General features: G+C 41.2%; 1 protein-coding gene across 1 annotated transcript in view; it reads right to left on the bottom strand.

Annotated features, from left to right (window-relative positions):
- The window catches only part of irs1 (insulin receptor substrate 1), a 42,219-nt gene extending 23,365 nt beyond the window's left edge, over positions 1-18,854 (bottom strand). The window contains 2 exon segments of the mRNA XM_007896405.2: positions 15,532-18,467; positions 18,469-18,854. Of these exon segments, the coding sequence (XP_007894596.2) occupies positions 15,532-18,467; positions 18,469-18,827 (3,295 nt within the window). The 5' untranslated portion in view covers positions 18,828-18,854.
- Positions 18,855-19,531: the final 677 nt, after the last annotated feature.

Genomic DNA, 19,531 nt, shown 5'->3' with positions numbered 1-19,531 from the left:
AGCTATCAATATTATCTTTTGACACTTAGGCATGAGCACAGTAGTATTAACAATTCAGAAGAAGGGAACATATCTAGAAGTATGTGAGTGCAATATGATTGGCCCATTAGAAAAGAAAATGGATAAACATGTCTGTAAAATTGTTTAAAAAAAGTAAAAACATTTATCTTTCAGAGGATTGCAGGAGACAGATATTTTAATTAAGAATAATTTCTTCAAATTTACAGGCTGGGGTACAGTGGCTTAATTATGAGAGCCCCATTGTCTTTTACTCACAAAAACAAGTTGACTGGAATTACCCTTCTGCTGTAATTACTTATTCGTTGCACTGTTCATAAATTTCAACTGAAGATAACTGGCCTCCCCCACCTTCCAGCACAGCAGCTTCCTGCTTTTCATACGTCTTTTACTTACAAAATTAATCAGAACGTTGAGTTCTACAGCATATAAAAAATCCTTTGGACTGAAGCCATTAAAGAGACCATCAAACGCTCCAGGGATAAAATGCTTTAATCAGTCAAAACATGCATGGTGTAAGCAAATTAGCATGAGTGGTTGCAGAATGATGGTATTCTGTGACAGCAAAGGGATTTTATTGACATACTGATTGAGGAGCCCCTCACAATATTGCTTACAAACTAAGAGGAGAATACTGGAAAGGTATAGAACAATCACTGGTGCATGGGCCACTGTAGGTTAAAGACTGATGATAGAGGACTTAAAGTGAGCTGGTTAAAAAAACAAACTTTGAAAAAGTCAAGTCAGACCTTTAACCTACCTACCTCTTTCCTCCTCACAGAATACATTTAGGTCAAGGATAATTGAACAACAATCTGCTATCAGAGTGTATATTCAAAATATGATATTCATAATGTAAATCTACTGTTTGAAGGTAAAGTGTCTTAAGCACAAACATGGTGCACCAGAGTATTTCAATGTGTTCAGACTTGCAATTTCCCCAAACGGGGAACTCCTAATCCTAATAAGGGAGTCAAGTGTCACATGTTTTAGAAAATGACTTTTTTAAAATAATTTTAATGTATTTAACCAAATGTCACACAGGTAAAACAGAAATTACCATTTAGAGAGCTTATCATTTCCCAAATAGAGCAGATATCTTCTTCATGTTACAAGACATTTAATAATTTTCCCAAGATTGTGACAGGCTTTAAAGCAACATGTCTAATCAGCAGCTTTGGAAAGTCCACTCAATGTCAGCACATTTACTTTTGCTGCAGGTAACAGAGGCTGTATCTGCCACATCAAAAACATCTCCATATTCATTTTTAAAACAAAGTTCAAAATTGACTGTAAAATGAAATATAATAACTGTAGATATGATTGATTGCTGGTTCACTAGTTCTAAGTCATTGCTTGCATAATCATTTACAAATCAAACAAGAAACTCTTGAGACCAGTACTTTAAGAAAAAAGATACGAGTTACATACTAACATTTCCTTTCATCTGTGCACATGATCAGGTTTCTTATCCAAAAGTCAATTTTCCAAATTCTGAGATTAAATTACCTTTTTTGNAAAAAAGTATGAAAATTATGGAATTGGCATCTTGGAACCAGCTTATGTATCACTCCAGAAATTAGCTACAGTAAAACTACTGAGATATAATTTACAATTGTTTATTGGTCATTTGTATGGCCAGTATATATTTATTAGAGAATGCACAATGAGATTCAATTTAGAAAAATAAGAGTTCATGATACACAACACTGCATATCTTGTTTAAATCAAATCTTGAGTGATTTGCATATTACCTTTCAAAGACTAAGAAGTGTTGGCTTTATTTTGTGGACAATCATTATGGAGGAGATTTCTGCCTTCTGGTGCAATGTGATGATAATAATAATCCTTGTATTTGATGTAGCGCCTTATCACATCTTTGAGATGTCTCAAAGAGCTTCACAGAATATAATGTAAAGTGAATTGACTGTATATTTTGCAGGTGAAACGCAGCAGCCAATTGCTCACAGCAGTGTCCCACAAATAGTTTGTGGATTGAGTGACCAAATTATTTATTTATTTAGCAGGAATTATTACCCCTGGACTAGCAATCCGCCAATCGACTAACAACCAGGTTCCTACTTACTGCTAGGTTTAGAGCAAGGAAACTTAGCCAACATTTTGCCCTGCCAGGAATTGAACCCTTGGAATCGCTTGGGAGGCACATGCTCTAACCACTGAGCTACAGGACTCCAATGTGGTCATGTGGCAGCTAGTGAGCTCAGTAAGAAGACAATCCTCAATCACTGTGCATTTTTCAGGAAGGCAGAAAATAGCTGTGAACTATTTTTATTATTGTATTAATTAATAGTACTTTTCAAGAAATATATTGCATCAAAGAGTTGTAACTAGTATGAAATATCAGTAAGAGGAAGGGCTCAACAAAATGGTAACCACTTTCTGAAAAAGTTCACCACAAATATGGCTTCTCTACCACCTATAGTCTTCACTCTATCGCTTAATTGCAACCTTTTATCTTTCTCTGTTTTATCAATATTGATATGGTCAGTGCTCATTTGAACATTCCTCTACTTTAACTCATCTTCCTTAAACCTACAGGCTCTTACCAATCCCGTATTAAAAACTAAGCCTGGAGTCATCCAATCATTAATTCTTAATTTATCTAGTTTTCCCTCCTATTCTTTTCAACCTTATTGGTATCATGCTCTAAGGACTTTAATCTTCATCGAGGTTTCTTGATAACACAAAAAAAACGTTTATTCAACCTATTATCTCAATCAATAAAGTTTCTTGATGACGTGGAAATGCAAGATTGCTGTTCCAGGACTCAATAGTATCAAGCTCTCATCGTAAATCCACCCTTGTGTACTCTGAACATCTATTTTAAAGAAAATTAGTTACTCGTTGTCCCTTCGAACATCTGTCGAGTGTTCCCAACATTCATTGGTTAGGAAACGAAAAATAGACAAGAAATCTAAATGGAGCACCATGTGGCCAAGACTACTCTAGGTAATTCATATAGCCTTTTCACCAATCATTCCTGGAGCCTTAATTCGCTAGTGCAATCAGCATTCTTCTTTTAAAACGATGTTCAAAACCAACTCACCTACCCACTGATGCAACACTATCTTTACATTGCAAAAATACATTACAAAACTAGTTCTAAGGCTGCTAGTGCTGTGTACTCTATGTCGTTTATACTGCAGGGTACATTCCACACAACCAAAGTGATACACAACAGCACAAGTTTGTACATGCACTAATGGTTTCAAGTCGTCAATGTCCTCAGATTGATAAAGAAGGTTCCATACAAACCAACAAATTAAAAAGACACCACCGGTATTTAGAGCCAACCTGAGATACTTAGCTTGAGATACTTAGCCTGCCTTCAGACTGAAATGATGGCAGCCTCTCCNTTTTTTTCATAGATTTGTAGAATGTTATAGCACAGAAGGAGGCCATTCGGCCCAACGAGTCTGTGCCGGCTCTTTGACAGAGCAAGTCACTTTCACTAACCCCAATCACCAGCTTTCTCCCCATAACCCTGCAAACCCGTCTTCCCCAGATACCTATCCAGTTCTCTCTTAAAAGCTGGTTTGGTGCAGTATTTATTTTCTATTTGCCATTGGACACTGCCAACTCTAGAGGTATAAGCAAAAAAAAACTGTGTGTCTCAGGACCATGTCATTTCCTTATAATACAGATCCCAAGGCTGATACTGACCCTGTACCCTCTCATATTAAAATCTGCCCCACTAATCAATTCAGTAACTGACAAACCACAGTGTAATAAACAAGTACTTTCTATTCATCTCAGGTATCCTCTCACCATTCTTTTGCCAAAATGGTGATTGGTTATACAAGACTGACTCCCAGGTAATGCACCCAAAAACTCGCCTTTCACTGAGGGAAACACCCAGCCACAGTTATCATGCACTAATAACAGTAATTTTCCATAATGAGAGTCCAGAATACCAATAAATGCTGAAACTTTGCAAATTTGGTCAATATTAACTACTTTGATGCCTACATAATGAAACTCCACTTAATTTCTAATGAAATTTATTTTGTAAAGTACTTTGACTTTTTTAAAAAATCGTGAAAGGCACATGATAAATATAAGTTGTTGTATATAAATACTAAAAGAACCCAACTAACGTAATGGAATTTGTTATTTAGTTTGGTGACTGAATTCCATGGTTTGTCAACACAGGTTAGTACCACTTTCCGTTCCCAAATTTTTAGCATCTAGTTTATCAGTAAGACACACGTGCATGTTTTATATATTCCACCTGAAATTCTGTGAATTTGTTTCAAAATAACTCTCGCGGTAAGAAGAGGTTGAAAGTGATGAACTGTGAGCTGGAGTAGGTAAACATTTGGCTTAATATGATATTTCATCAATAAACACAGCTACACTTCACTTATAGATCTGCAATGTTAGGAAATCTTTCAATATTACAGGCTGTTTATCTTCCACTATCCCTGAAAAATTAAAATTGATGTGTGTGTGTGGTGGGGTGGGGAAGGAAAGGTCAGAGAGGATCAAATCTAAACCTCACCAAAATCTGCTGGGAGAAATGTATATCACTTCAAGTAATTACTGATCATCACCATTTATAAATTTCTGAATGAGGGGTACATAGCTGTATACATAAAAGAGAAATAAAGTCGTAAATCACGGATTAACACTGAGTGACTGCAAGAGTCGCAATACTCTTGTGCTGAACAAACAATATTTGAACTCTCTTTTTTTGTTGATATAATATTCCACCTAATCTAAAAATGGAAACCTGTGTGTGTTTTTTGAAAAAAGACAGACATAACTCCACAACCTCCCATTTAAGGACATCAAATTGTAATAATGGACCGCAGCTACCATACATGTACAGCAAGTCAAACGTGCAATCCAGAAGATTATTTGCAAATAAAAAGCAAAGACTGATCTTTACAAAAATTGAATAAGCTTGGGTTGGAAGACACAAAATGTTTATTGGGCCAAGACTACAAGAGAACAAAGTTAGAAATATTCTGGGGAATGCTGAAATTTCTTTCACTGATTTTAACTAAAACGAAGTAATTTAATCTATATTTTGTCACTGAGAAAGGTGACATCACTGTCCTACTGCACAAAGTGTTTGACAATACCCAATGTTTCAGAGAGGAGAGAGATAACTAAAAGGGGATAGAACTTATTATATTATAGGCTAGGTTCCATCTCCTGAGTAAACTTAAACTAAATGACAGAGCATACAAAGCTCTTAATTTTGGCATTTTCATGCTAAGTACCCGTAGTTGCTACTGATTTTGTTTTCAAAGCAAGTGGGGAAAGGAGGGAGACAGAAAAGGGAAAAAAATGTTTTGCTATTTCTACACTACTTATTGATGCCTTCCTGAAGCTGTAACCAAAATACAGAAAACAGAGATACAGTATGTACTTCTTAGGCTTCGAGCCAACTGCAGCTTCTAAACAGTGAAAATGGTGGTGACAGTACTGTAGTCATCTCCACCCGTCCCTCCCCACCCACAAATACAAATTAACCCCAAACAAATTCAATTTCCTCCTTCAACTCATTGACATTTGTGGACTATTGCTAGCAGCGCTCACCTGCTGCATGTACCTACATAACAACAGGCATTACACCTCAAAGCAACTTACTGTGGGAACTGCTTAGACATTTCAACAACAAGATTATATTTGTATAGCGCTTTTCAAGTAGGGAGGACTTCCCAGGGCACTGGACAGAGTAAAGCATTTCAGACCCAAGCTGGGTTTGGGGGGGGGGGGCAAGGGAGGGGAGCGGAAGCGGGGTGGCCGATGGCATGGTCGAAGAGAAGGGCTTTGAGGGGGGACTTGAAGGAGGCTAAGGAGGGGGCGAGGCAGAGTGACAGGGGTATTGAATTCCAGCGGTTGGTGGCAGAGTGGCTGAAGGCTCTCCCGCCAATGGTGGGGCGGGTATTTCGGGGGACATGGAGCTGGCCAGAGCCACCTAAGCGGAGGAACGGGTAGGTTGGTAGGGGTTTAGGAGGTCGCAGAGGTAGGGTGGGGCGAGGCCATGGAGGGCTTTGTATGTGAGGACCAGGATCTTGAACTGGATCCTCTGAAGGATAGGGAGCCAATGGAGTAGGGCGAGAGTGGGGGAGATGGGGTCACGGAGTTTGGTGCGGGAGAGGACACGGGCTGCAGAGTTCTGGAAACATGATATATTTGATATCAAGTGAAATTATTATTGTCCCACTTTCTGAATTCATGCAATTCCACTATCCACCGATTTTTACTACTTTCACTTTTACTGCTTCACTCAGCACTCCCCCTCCAAGAGGTCCCCAGTGTGTTTGTACTGGCCTTCAACCAGTACTGTAGTAAGTCAGCGCCAAGGCAGACTGGAATCAAGTTGAAATAAGGACAGGAGGAACTCAGTCCAAGAGGCTAGGCTCTGTGAAGTCGGCAGATCCTGTGTCAGAAAGATTTCAAACCAACGACTTGTGCAACAAACAGAAAAAAATGGAAAATGTGGTTTGAGTTATTGAGTTGAAATTTGTTTTTTTACATAAGCTGTCTTTGGCTCCAGAAACTTCTCTCCACATGTAATTTGCAAACCTTCTGAGGCTGAGGCACAAACACTACAGTTTGTTTTTGATTCTGGGTAAAGGGAGAGCAGACAGGAAGATACAGAGTATGTACAGCGAAACAGAGAGAAGCATAGTGCACATTAATTGAAGGCATGCAGAACAGAATGAACTGCAAGGGAGAATGTCCCTGTACCCAGACGCAGCAGAAGGATTGCAAGAATGTCAAGAATCAAGAACATGTTCCAGAGAGCACACAATGCAAAACCGCTACAAGTCAACTTTGCATAAGGGACCAAGCAAAGGGATACAAGTATGAAAACAAGCTTGGGTGGGAAGACACATTAGACATGCAAGAAACTAGAGCAAACATGTCAATATGGCACTGAACGAAGTGTGTCCAACAGAAAGCATGCGCAAAATAGAAGTATGCAAATGCATAAGCACGAAAACAGGTTCAGTGAATGGAAGAGTCCGCAGCAAAGTTTTGCACCAGATACTGCAAAAACACGGACTACAGCCAAACAAGCATATGTGCCAGCAACAGTATGCAAACTCTATTGCACATCCAAACCAAATGCAAGAGAATATATGCCTTAGAAACAGAGTGAACACAAAATGAACACAAGTACAAGCCTGACACGCAAAATAATTAGCCAGACAGCCGGTAGACTTCAGAAAATGATGCCATTTTGTTGTGTACTTTTATTAATGATTTATTTAATGACCAGTGATTTCCTTTTCCCCACTTATTCCAACTGCTAATGATGGTACAATACATTTTTAAAACATGCATTGGGGACTGGAGGGTCAAAAACGTAGAAAAACAAAGTATCCTCCGAGATCTTTGTGTGAGCACCCATACTTAGGCCTGATCACTAATGTAACACATGAGCACTGCACTAAGACAAAAAGTGCTGCCAGCATCAGGAAAGGTTCCAACACTTAAGTCAGCGCCAAGACAGGCTGGGAATCAAGTTGAAACAAGGACAAACCTCAACTCAGTCCAAGGATCTATGTAAAGTCAGCAGATCCTACATCAGAAACGTTTTAAGATAGGGAGATTACATATTAACAAAAGTCTACAAATGTGAACAAAAAACATTTGACAATCAAAAATACCCATTTAGATTGTATGATACAACTACAAAGGAAACTATCTTGGATTACTTTTTAAACCCATAATCTTTGGTAAGATGTGCATGAAGACATTTTTTAAAAGTTGATTTTCCCCTTGCAGGCTGCCAATTAATTGGGTTACTGCATTTTTCTTTTTGTGTATCCTTATAAAACCCGCCGTCTCCCAATGGTAAGCGTCTGACCCAAATAAGTATAAAACAATTACCATCACGTCAGTTGTCAAAAAAAGCAAAGGCGATGAGCCAGCAAACAGAAATAAACAGGCTTGCGTCAAACATTGTAAACATTCTATTAATGTTATAGAAAATACCTCTTGGTCTATCNAAAAAAATTGCCTAAGGCTACAAAATAAAGTCATTAGAAACCCATCATTTCACAATGCTCTGTATCTTCACATAATTATTCATTCTTTTTGATAGATGCATGAAACCATTATTTGCACACGATGAGACCAATTGTTTGAAATGACATTAATGTGAAATATAAAGGAATATGCCTCGTCAATACCCTTAGAGAATGTGTAATTTTGCTGATGTACTATTTGTTTTCTACTCAATGTTACCAGTCAAACTTGTTTACTGCCAACATACTACAGACTGCCGACCTATACAAATAAACACGTTTGCAGAGTGGTTCTGAAAAACTTGTAATCTTTTACTGTTGTGAAATCTACCTGTTTATATTGTGGGACAAACTCCACAGTACTGGAGGAATAAACAACTGTGTGTACTAGCTTGTACAGACAGGCAGTGCTCAGAGTGCCAGAGGCTACAAAAAAACAGGACTCTGCCTTCATAGGCAACATTTACATTTGCACCGTGAGTGCTACGCCTCATTTACTGTACTTTAAAGTCCTGCCCCTGAAGTCAAGTTTTCTATCAGCGGCAGGACTATAAAGTAAGGGAGCATAAGTATATGTTTAGTTTATTATGCTGGCAAACCAGTCATGTTTAGAGAAGATCAGTCATTCTTGCCAGTTGCTGGTCCAGTGTCAAACGGCTTAGCCATCTCAATACCAAACTCTGCTGGAAATAAAGGACACCTGCAACTGATTTTGATATACAATATGTAATCAATTGATCTGCCCGGGTCAGTTGGTAGCACTCAAGTCAGGGGGTTGTGGGCTCAAGTCCCACATCAGGACTTTGAGCTCATAGTCCAGGTTCACACTCCAGTGCTGGGGGAGCGCTGCATTGGCAGAGGTGCCAATGTTCAAATGGCTGCGGTGTTTGCCTACAAAGACACCGCCACTACACTTTACAGTAAATCTTGTAAAGCATTTTTGAGCCATCTCAACAAAGTGACAGCGTTGTATTGAAATGGAAGGATTATTATTATTATGAATGCTTCTTTTGGTAACCAGAACATATCCTCAAACCAGCCAATCAGGTGCAGAATCAGGTTGTGACAGAATCAAATATCAACAAATGTATCACTGTAATAGTCCTCTCTTCTCAGAATACTACTTTGGTACATAGTAAGAGCTGCAGTCTTCAAAAGAAGGAAAGAAGGTGGTTTTTGTAATTTTGTTGTTGTTTGTTGTAATTTTGAGGAATAAAATGATTATGTGGCACAAAAAGAGAAACACTCACCCCACCCAAATTTTATTCAAAAAAATATTTAAACCAAATCTTCATAGAGAAACTCATGTTTAGAAAGCAACAATATACTTATTGAAACAAATAGGACCGAAGATGGAAGCTCAACACAATATCAATGTCCTTAGTCACAGTACTGTATTGAAATGTCCTTCTCGTGCTTTTATGAGTCAGAAAGAAGAGTTAGTAAGTACAGGTGTTAATTTGGCTCAGTTAATTACACTCTTGCCCAAGTTGGAATTCTGAACTGTGTGAGTTTGTGCCCAAGTTGGGATTTTGAATTCAAAGTCTGGTCTAAAAGTAATGCAGTACAGTAGTGTCAGAGGTGCGCTCCTTTGAGATGTTAAACTGAGGTTCCATCTGCCTTTTCGGAATGTTAAAAGATCCCGTGATATGATTCAAAAAGAGGAGTTTCCTCTGGTGAACTGGCTAACAATCATTCAGATAAAATTAATAATTCACAACATGGGCTGTTTGTGGGCATTATTGTGTAGACATTAATTGCCATGCCCATCTACAAAGTCATTAAACTTTACAGAACAACTCTGAAGCACTTCAAGACATTTGAATTATACCAGGATTACCACTATCATATGTTCTATTAAATTGGACCATCTGAAATTTACACATCTTAACAAAAGATTTTTTAAAAAAAACAAAAGAATATATTAAACGTTTGTTGTCCTTGTTCAACAAGTTAAAAAGGAAATAGCATTAATACTACCCAGCAATAACAACTGCTTATTGCTTCCTGGACACACTGTGTGGCCCAATTCCTACTGGACAAGCTATCAACATTTGAGAAAGCACTCTTTAGCTGTGCACCTCCCCCCAAACACACACACCCGTCTTGTGAACTCAAACTGGTAGGCCAAAGTAGATGCAATGCAGGAACCTCCTGTGGCCCCTCACCTCTAGGCTAGGTTAACAATTACTATCCAATCAGATCAGCATGGACAGGCAGTCGTTTTGTTATGTTGGGTAATGAAGGGTACTCCACAGGGGCCCTGCTTCATAAAGACCTGTGAGAACCTACTTTAAAAGACACAATAACATTCCTCCCCACCAGTTTCAGGCCCCCAGGCGTGTAGCAGCAAACAATCATTCAGGCTCCTATCCCCAGACACATTCCATATTCAGTTCAAAGACTCAAAATAAGTCACATCCCCCATTTCAGGCAACTACAGTATGCACCTGCTTTAAGGAAAGGATCTTCCTGCAGAGACATGCTTGCTGTCAAGATTGTGATGTTACAAAAATGTTTGAAACCAGACTGCAGAGAATTATCCCTACCACCTTTGTGCAACCCCCTTAATTGTATGCCTCCTCATATAAAGTATATAGACGCTGAACTACCAACATCAAACTATTGCAAAGTGATATTTTTGAGCCATAATAGAATGAAATAAATGGAACAAATAAGAAAACAATGACTGACATTTCCTCTCTACATTTTTTCTGCAGCTATACAGCTGACATAAGTCTTCCTTCAATTCCCTCTTCCCAAATAGTACCGCTCTACTACCATTTATGCCACCCAACATTTCACCTTTCCCTTTTCCCCTTAAATCATGTTCCTCTTTCGCTGAATATTCATTGGGTATACTTGCTTTTCTTGTTCCCACACCCTCTTCCCTCATTCTTAGGTCTACACCATTCTCTTCTAGTTACTTTCCTCCCTCACACACAAATAGATGATAGATTTTGAATTCTTAGAAAATATAAATTTCACATTTTACTAAAATAAAACTAAATAGGAAAGTGAAGTGCTTCTGAATCTAGTGAACCAAAACAGCACCCAGAAGCAGAAGCATTTCACATCAAAAAATAGCATCTAATTAACCCTAACCCCAACAAATTCACTCATATTGAGAAAAGGAAAAAGGGAAAAAAAATCCTGATGTAACACAGCTGGGAATTCTTTCCTTCAGAAGGAAATACCAAATGAAGACAGGCTTCACTGTTCGAGACCAGAATATGCTACATTTTCTGTGACAGCTGCATTTCAAACTCCTCCTAGTATTGTTCCAGAAAAGCATTGAGTTTATTTAAAATCTTTTCCGTTAATTTATACTTCACAACTTCCCACACTCTGACTATATTGTAAATGTGATGACCTGACTACTACTGGGGCCTCAATTTGAATCGTTCAGCTCAAATACACTGTACATAATTGTTTCAACAGGCCTACAGCCCAGTGCTCTGGTAGGTACATTTGTTTACTACAGCACCACGCAGAACCTTATGGGGAGCAGCTGGAAAATCATCCTCATCAGAAGAAAAATACTATTGAAGGAGGCAAATGTCTTTAAATCATAGGTATCAATCCCAGTGATCTTAGACTCTTGTAGTTGAAGATTAGGGATTTGTACTTACACTGAGATTTTAGCGTTAAATATTTCTGTGAAGATATTGGCCATACATGTTTGCAAAATAAAACTTTACTCAATGGTCAGAAATAGAGGGGGGCTGAAAACATAAGTTGTGTGCAATCACAGTGAAAGCAAATACCATCTGTAATATTTCTTCTGTCCTCTGCCCCTTTTCCACCCTACAATTAAACCACCACCTTCTCAAAGAATTAAGATAGTCATTCTAGGAATGTGGATTCTAGTAGCAAATAACGTTTGTTAGGATAAAGTACCCAGACAAGGAGCAATAATAATGGCTGGAAAAAAGTCTGTGAAACTCTTAATGAATAGAAGATTCTGTTTGAACTATAGGTATACAAGATGTTCCATTTTTTAAAAAAAACAGAGCATTCCATAAGACATAATTGGCATCTTGATGAGATAAATGTCAAAAGGATCATATTAAAATAAATTTGATAATGGCAGAACATACGGTTTATTGCTCTGGACTGAAATTCTCTTCAGTTTGACCATGTCAAGCAAACCTCCGCAGTTAAAGGGAACGTTGAAAGGCAAAACAATGTAGCAGACAAGGGCATGAGGAACATTGTGATGAGATTTCTGTCCCATTCTGAAGAAAAGATATTAATCCTTGCATTGAATTAAACATATGTGATATTGAAAAAGTCTCAAAGCACTTCATGGGTACTTGCTATCAAAGGTAATGACTGCTTACGGAAGGAAGCCCCACAAACAACAAAGCAGCGAACGACCAATTTTTATCAGGACACTGGAGGAAACTCCCTTCGATGTTTGTGGGACATTGCTGTGCACAATTTGGCTGCCACATTTAATCACAAAATATACAGTCACTCCACATTCAAATTATACTGTGATGTTGCACGATATCAAATGCAACGATATTTGTTTCTGTTTTGAATAGTGTTATGGGAGCTTGGGATCCCAGCATCCATCTGAACATTCAGACTGGACCATGAGACCTTTAACATCTCATCTGAAGGACCGCATCTTAAACAATGGAGTACTTCAACAATGCACTGGATTGTCAGCTCAGTCTGTGAAGGGTAGAAAATAATAAAAATACTTGGATTTGATATACCACCTTATCATGTCTTTGAGAATATATTCTAAAGTGAATTGACTGTTTACTTTGTGGGCAAAAAGCATAGTAACCCCAATTCTTTTAAATAAAATACCTAAAGGACACAAGCAACAACAATTACTTGGATTTACATAGCACCCTTCACATAGTGTTGTGTCAGAAGAGCACAGATATTCCGTAAAAAGTTAAGAAATTTTAAGGTGAAATTAAGTTGAACTACACACAATTTTCCTGCAATCTCTTCAGCAAAGCCATGATTTCCATTCATATCACATGCTTGTTGTTTTGAATACACAATCAATGAGCCCCCAGTTTTATAATGGTGCATAATTGCTCCTCTGACAGTGTAAAGGGCGAATACCAGTTGACCAAAAATGTAATTTGCACAACATTTGAATGGTTGTTTATTCATTCAGTCACAGGCGATTCCCAAACCTACTACTTAATTTGCTCAATCGCCATGGTCTTAAATCTTCAGACAAACCAAAAAGGCTGCATACACATTTCAAGGAAAACCCTGCAAGTAAGAAGAATATTTACATGAGGTTCTAGTACTGTATATGGATCACTCTCACTGATTTGTTTTGATCATAATGACTCTGCCAAGTGTTCTGCATTGGTTCTGCATTCCCCAATCAGAAAATAATCATCTGAAAAGCACTTATTTCCACTTGAATGTCTTTTACTCTCCCCGCCAAAAGAAATCTTTCAGATTTTTCTGCACCCCATGTGGCAACATTCCAGTGTAACCCTTCTCGTGAATAGATGAACTATGTCTCACACAACTTGGGTTCCTACCAGTCAACAAACAGTGCCGACTGTGTGCCCATCCCTCCCACAAAGAAGTGACAATTAATGGAACACAACTGCAAACTCATATCTAGTCTGACACCTCTAGTGGACAGTCTAGTTTATGACTGCGTTATCCATGTGTGCAACATGAACAGAAAAAATCCATAGTCTGTGTCCTTGACACATTAAGACCTGAAGCCTCAGAGTAATTTCCACTTTCAAAATAGACATATAACCAGATCAGGAGTGAATAAGCAATTTTACATTGTACAGAAAGGTGGTATTCTCATTTTACATCTCCATAGAAAACAACAGTTTAATTTAAATGATTTTAGTCAGTGTAAATTCAAGTTAGATGTGTTTGTTTCTGGCCCTTTTTTTATTACCTGTATAGATACTCTTCGACTCATGTCATCTAAATTATCTGGGCATAGATCTGTTCTCAGAACTCTGTAATGCTGTTACAGCCAAACACTTGGCAGTGTGCACAAACTGACACGCTCTCCAATGTTCCTTTTCTATGGCAACTTTCACCATTTTCGTCTTCCACCAAACCCCCCACCCCCACAGTGAATCACACCTCATCAACAAGTTTCTTTTTAAAAAACACTCTGCTCTCCTAGTTTCATAAATTGCAGTTTTCCTCATCAGATGCATTCTTTTTCACACAAATCTAAATGTGGACTCTTCATAGTACAAAAGCACATGACAAAAATTTAAATTGTGAACCTGAGTCAGGCTTTTAATTATTTTTTTGCAGGGTTACTTTTTGTCTGATTCAAATCAAGAATTACGGATCTATTCTTAATCCACACTCTGAACAGACTTGTTATTTTGCTACACTAACATTAGTTTATTTCCTGAAAGAGTTAAAAATGTCTGCTTGTGGTGAAGTAACACTCTGCCAAACCACAAAAGCAGCTCAGTGGCTCCACAGATTTCTGCAAAATATTTAATAAATGCTACAGACTGTTTATATTTTTGTATATATATATACATATAAAAATGTGATATAAGGAAAGCTACAAGGCTCTACTGTCCTTCTGCCAAGACAGAGGGAGTGACAAATGGACGCTACAGCTCTCACTCTCTAATTGTCAAAATCCTTCACGGCTCCACGCATAAACTCTGTGGTGCTGATCGTGCAGCTAAGCAGATAAACCAAGCACATTGGCCTATTCATGTGATGCTGCTCCCCTTTCAGGCTAGGGGCTCAAAAATAGCAACTCTCAATGGAGTTGGGTTTAATCCAAAACCAGTTCTTGCCGAGCAGTAGAAATTCCATAAACAGACCTAACTGGGGAAACGAAAACACATACATATTCTTCTCAATTTCAAAACAATTTCTGCAACCAAAGCAACATTTCCAGATAATTCTGAAGGCTCAGGTTTCTTTTCCTATACTCAAATGGCCATGATTCACACACAATTGCAGAACTGTTAACCCTGAGAGGTCCTTATTGAGGACCAGTTAACTCTTATATGGCTGCCTTAGTATTCGTGGACCAAAATTGAATGGAATTCAACACTTACTGAGAATTCTACGATTGAAAAATGGTGTTGGACGCAGTTGAACAATTTACAGTATGAAATCCTGTACAGCCTACCATGGCAACTCTAATAAGTAGAATAACCAATAAACAAATTTTATGGTAGGGCAGGAATAGTATTTTGACGGATATCCTATAATTAGGTTCTGGGTAAAAACATTGGCAAAATTTCCCCAAACCTGACTCTCCAAAAACTGATTGGAAAAGGGCAATAAATTTAAGAAAGATTTATCCAGTACAAATTACTAAAATATTTGACAGAAAGAATATAGATCTTCTTTATCAACTAAAAATATCCAGGAATTAAAATTCTATGCTGGCATACAAATGATAAATGATAAAAATCTGGACATTTTAAATCTTCAAAACATACAAGGAAAAGCATTCATTTAAAAAGGCATGGTACAGAGAGCTAACAAATATTCTTACCTTCCCTTTCTACAGGATTGCTTCTTAACTCATCTGGCTTCTGGAAGGTGATGCTTGCGTATGCACTCAGATCTTCATCACCAGAGGTACTTGCATGAGGTTGATGAGAGGTTAGAGGCTGTGAGGAGGTCCACTCTGGGTTGTTAAAATCCTTGACCAAGTCCAAATCAATGTAATTCATACCGTTTTCGAAGGCTGTTGAGCTGTTCTGAACCGTAGTGCTTAGTTGTTCTTTGCTGGCAGAAGCCAGAGGCTCCCCTGGTTTGTTAAGCCACACGTTCTCAAAGGACACAGAGCTATGTCGCTTCACATGATCTGCATAAGACTGAGTCACACCAGGCACCTTGGCCGTAGAAGTAAAAGTCTCTGAACTGTGCCGTCTTCTTCCTTGAGGATCAACACGGATAACTTTGGCACCTTGGTTGCGATTGGGGCTGAGATTTAGTACAGTGAAGGCACTCCTCCCTGAAATCTGGTCCATCAGACTTGCACATGCTGCGTTTGGAACACTGTTCAGCGTGTTGGTTTCTTGCTGAGGTAGTACAGACTTCGAAGATGTTGTACCTCCACCGACTGTCATCTCGGCATAGTTGCTCATGATCGGCGTCTCTGAGTAGTCAGCCAAGGTGACAGGAAGCTGCATGCTCACATAATCACAGTTTGCCTGTCCTCTGTCTGTTCTCCAGGTGCTGGAGGTGCAGACGGCACCAGAGACTGGGATGTCTACTGAAGGTTTTGTTACGTAACTAAATTTGGGCAGATCCCTTCTTAAATTCATGTTCATGTACTCAGACATGTATGGCCTTTGTCGAACAGGATGGCTGCCTGTGACTGCAGTGGACTCAATGAGCGACAATGAACTGGAAGAATAGGTTTTGTCACTAAACTCAATATTTACATATTCACCTGGGCTTTTAGGTTCTGGTGGAAGGGGATGCTCTCGTGTCCTGGGGAGCGTGCTCGCCTTAGTGTTATCAAGCGACAGTCTTGTGGGCCGTACAAGTTTACCTTTCTTCTGTAGGCAGGCTTCCCTTTTAAGAGAGTTTGCTGCCTGATGCGCAGCATCATGCCCTCCTATACTGTCACTACTTGTGGAAGAGGAAGAATCCTCTGCATGGAGCAGGCGAACTGAACTGACACAAATTCGTAACCGTGACTCCTCGGATTTTCTGTTCACATGCTTAAAAGAACGAGGCAGAGAAAAGTAGGAATAAACTGGTTTGGGAGGCTCTTCCACTGGATTGAAGAAGCAGTCTGGTGGAGTGCTTGTAGTCGAACCACTTGCAGGAGACATGTTAATGTAATCGCTACAGGACAGTTTCCCATCATTGCTCTCCACTGAAAGTTTAGAATTCCCTCCGTTGGTCCATATTTTTCCATAGTTCACATTTTCCGGAGAGCAACTACCACTAGGTGACATCATCATGTAACCATTTGAATCTATTCGGGAGTGCTGCCGTGGATTAATAATCTGTTGTGGAGCAGACACACTTTTCGGACTCATTGGCATGTAGTCATTTTTATTAGGCACAGGGGCTACTCCAGGTGACATGGGCATGTAACCATCATCCACTTGACTAAAGCGATTGCCTTCTCCCAGGTGAAGATCTAAACACTCCTCGGGGTACGAATGAGTGGGTACAAAAGCAGAATTTTTGCAGGATGATAAACGGCTGCCAGGGAAACATGGGGTCATCTCTGTATACTCTTCTAATGATGCAGAAGATTGGGAAGGGGTCTTCTGGTGTGCCACTGTGGGGGGTGAAGTACCTGCCGAATGCATCCTCTTCCTCAATCCTTTTTCTGAATCGGCCTCTTCAATTTTAGTTGGAGTCCACCTTTGACTGCCCCTGTAGTAGTGACCATTTGGCACCATGTTCGAATGCTTCCCCATGCAGATGTAATTATTTAAGTCCTGCTCCTCTTTGGCAGGGGGAGTATGTCCCAAGGAATCTGGAGTGACGCTTCTGAAGGAATTTCTGAAGTCACACGGACTGGATCCATACTCATCTGAAGAAATAAATCCCCCATCACTGGGAGATCCTGAGATGGATGCGCTGGAGCGCCTAGGAAAAAGGCTGTCAGAAGTGGATCCATGACCACTAGTGCTGCTGGATGATAAACTAACTGGACTCGTGGCTGAAGGGGAACAACGCGTGGATGGCATAGGAATAGATCTGCTGTGATTGAGAGGAGGATGCAGCCTAGAACTACCTCGGTGACGGTGAGAATGTGTCCTTGTGGCACTGGGGCTAACTGGACTGCCGTCAACAGAGGCGGGTCTGGACATGGTGCCTTCGCCATCACTGGAAGCTCGTACCCGGAACGAGTTGTGTTTACCAGCAGGTGAGGTGGCAGTGATGCTCTCGGTCCTGGACCTCCGGCTCAATCCAACCTGGCTCGGGGGCGGGTTGTTCAGATGTCTCCTCAGAGGCACCGAGATCGGGTTGGAACTGGAAGACGACTGACTTTTGCTCCGTGGTCGAAATTCCTCACTCATGGCCTTCATGGCTTCCAGGATGGTTTCGTGCATGTTCTGAGCCACCACAGAATCATCCACCTGCATCCAAAACTCTCCGGGTCCGGTCACGGCGGATCTGCCCACCTCAATGAAGAAGAAATTTTCTGAATGTCCACATCTGCGGATGTTCATGAGCTGCAGGACCACGGCCGCAGCATCCGAGTTGAGCTTCACCAAACTGATGGTCTTGTTGGTCAAACACAACCTGTAAATCCCGACCAGGTTCTTGGTCTGTCCCAAGCCCTTGGGCTTGAGGACCACTTGCCAAACTTCTTTGAAAGCCGGCCCCGGATTCAGCTCTCCGTAGTTTTCTTCTCCCGCGCCGAGGCCCGCCGCCGCCGCCGACGACGACCACGTTGGCGGCCGTCCCGCCACCGTCCCGTTCCCGATCGCTCCCGACCCCGGCCTCGGGGACCTTGCCCTTGTTGTGGAGCTCGACCAGCGCCTGGTACCAACTTTCCTGCTCGCCCTCGCAGTCGGTGGCGATGGCGAAGTACTCGTCCTTGGTGTAGAGAGCCACCAGGTGCTTGTTCTTCGAGTCGGCCCTCTTGTTGATGTTGAAGCAGCAGTCCAGGTGGATCGAGCGCTTCGGGGCACTCGCCTTGTGCCTCCATTTCTTCTCGTTCTCGTAGTACTCCAGCCGGGCCGGCCCCTGCTCGCTCGGCGCCCGCAGCACGAAGAACCTCTTGTGCATGCTCTTGGGTTTCCTCAAGTAGCCCACCTTCCTCACGTCCGAGAAGCTCTCGGCGCTGGGCTCCGGCGGCGGACTCGCCATAACTGAAGGGAAGGGAGGGAGAGGGAGAGGGGGATGGGGGTGGGGGGGGGGGATGGGGGTGGGGGGGGGGGGAGACCCAAGACCGGCCCCGCGCCGCCCGGGATTCAAAAAGAAATGAATTAAAACGGTCTTTCGCGTGTGTTTTTTTATAAAAATTAAAAAAAAATATTTTTGTTTGTTTTTTTTTTTTTTGGGGGGGGGGGCGAGGGGGGGGTGGTGTGGGCGGAGGAGGGGAGCGAACAAAAACCGGGCGGCTGAAGAAATAAAAGCCGCACTTGGGGGGGGGGGCTCACTCACTCACTCCCGAGGAGCGAGTTTCTCTCACTCAGCTCCTGCGACGGTTATTTTCCGCCTGGAAAGCTGAAGGCGCGAGCGAGGCGAGGCGACTAAACCCCAAACCACCGCCCCCCCCCCCCTCTCCCTCCCGCCCTCCCTCCTCCCCCCGACCAACCGCCACCCTCCTCCTCCTCGCGGGCTCCGCTCGAGCTCCTGCTCTCGACATGTGGCCCGCGCACGCGCACGCGCTCTAACTCTCCTCCCCTCCTCGGAGGAGGGAGGGAGGGAGGGGAGGGGGCGGGGCCAGAGACGCACCACCGTACGCTCCGTAGCCCAAAGTCCACCAAAAAGTAGCCCCGTCTTTCTCGCACGCGTCGCGTTCTTCTTTTAGGAGCGGAGGAGCCAGACACGGGGTCGGGTTTTAGCGG

Source organism: Callorhinchus milii, unplaced genomic scaffold (assembly GCF_018977255.1).
Source record: "Callorhinchus milii isolate IMCB2004 unplaced genomic scaffold, IMCB_Cmil_1.0 Scaffold11, whole genome shotgun sequence".
In the NCBI taxonomy this organism is placed as follows: domain Eukaryota; kingdom Metazoa; phylum Chordata; class Chondrichthyes; order Chimaeriformes; family Callorhinchidae; genus Callorhinchus; species Callorhinchus milii.
The sequence above is the reverse complement of the archived record's forward strand: the minus strand, read 5'-3'. Positions and strand labels throughout refer to the sequence as shown.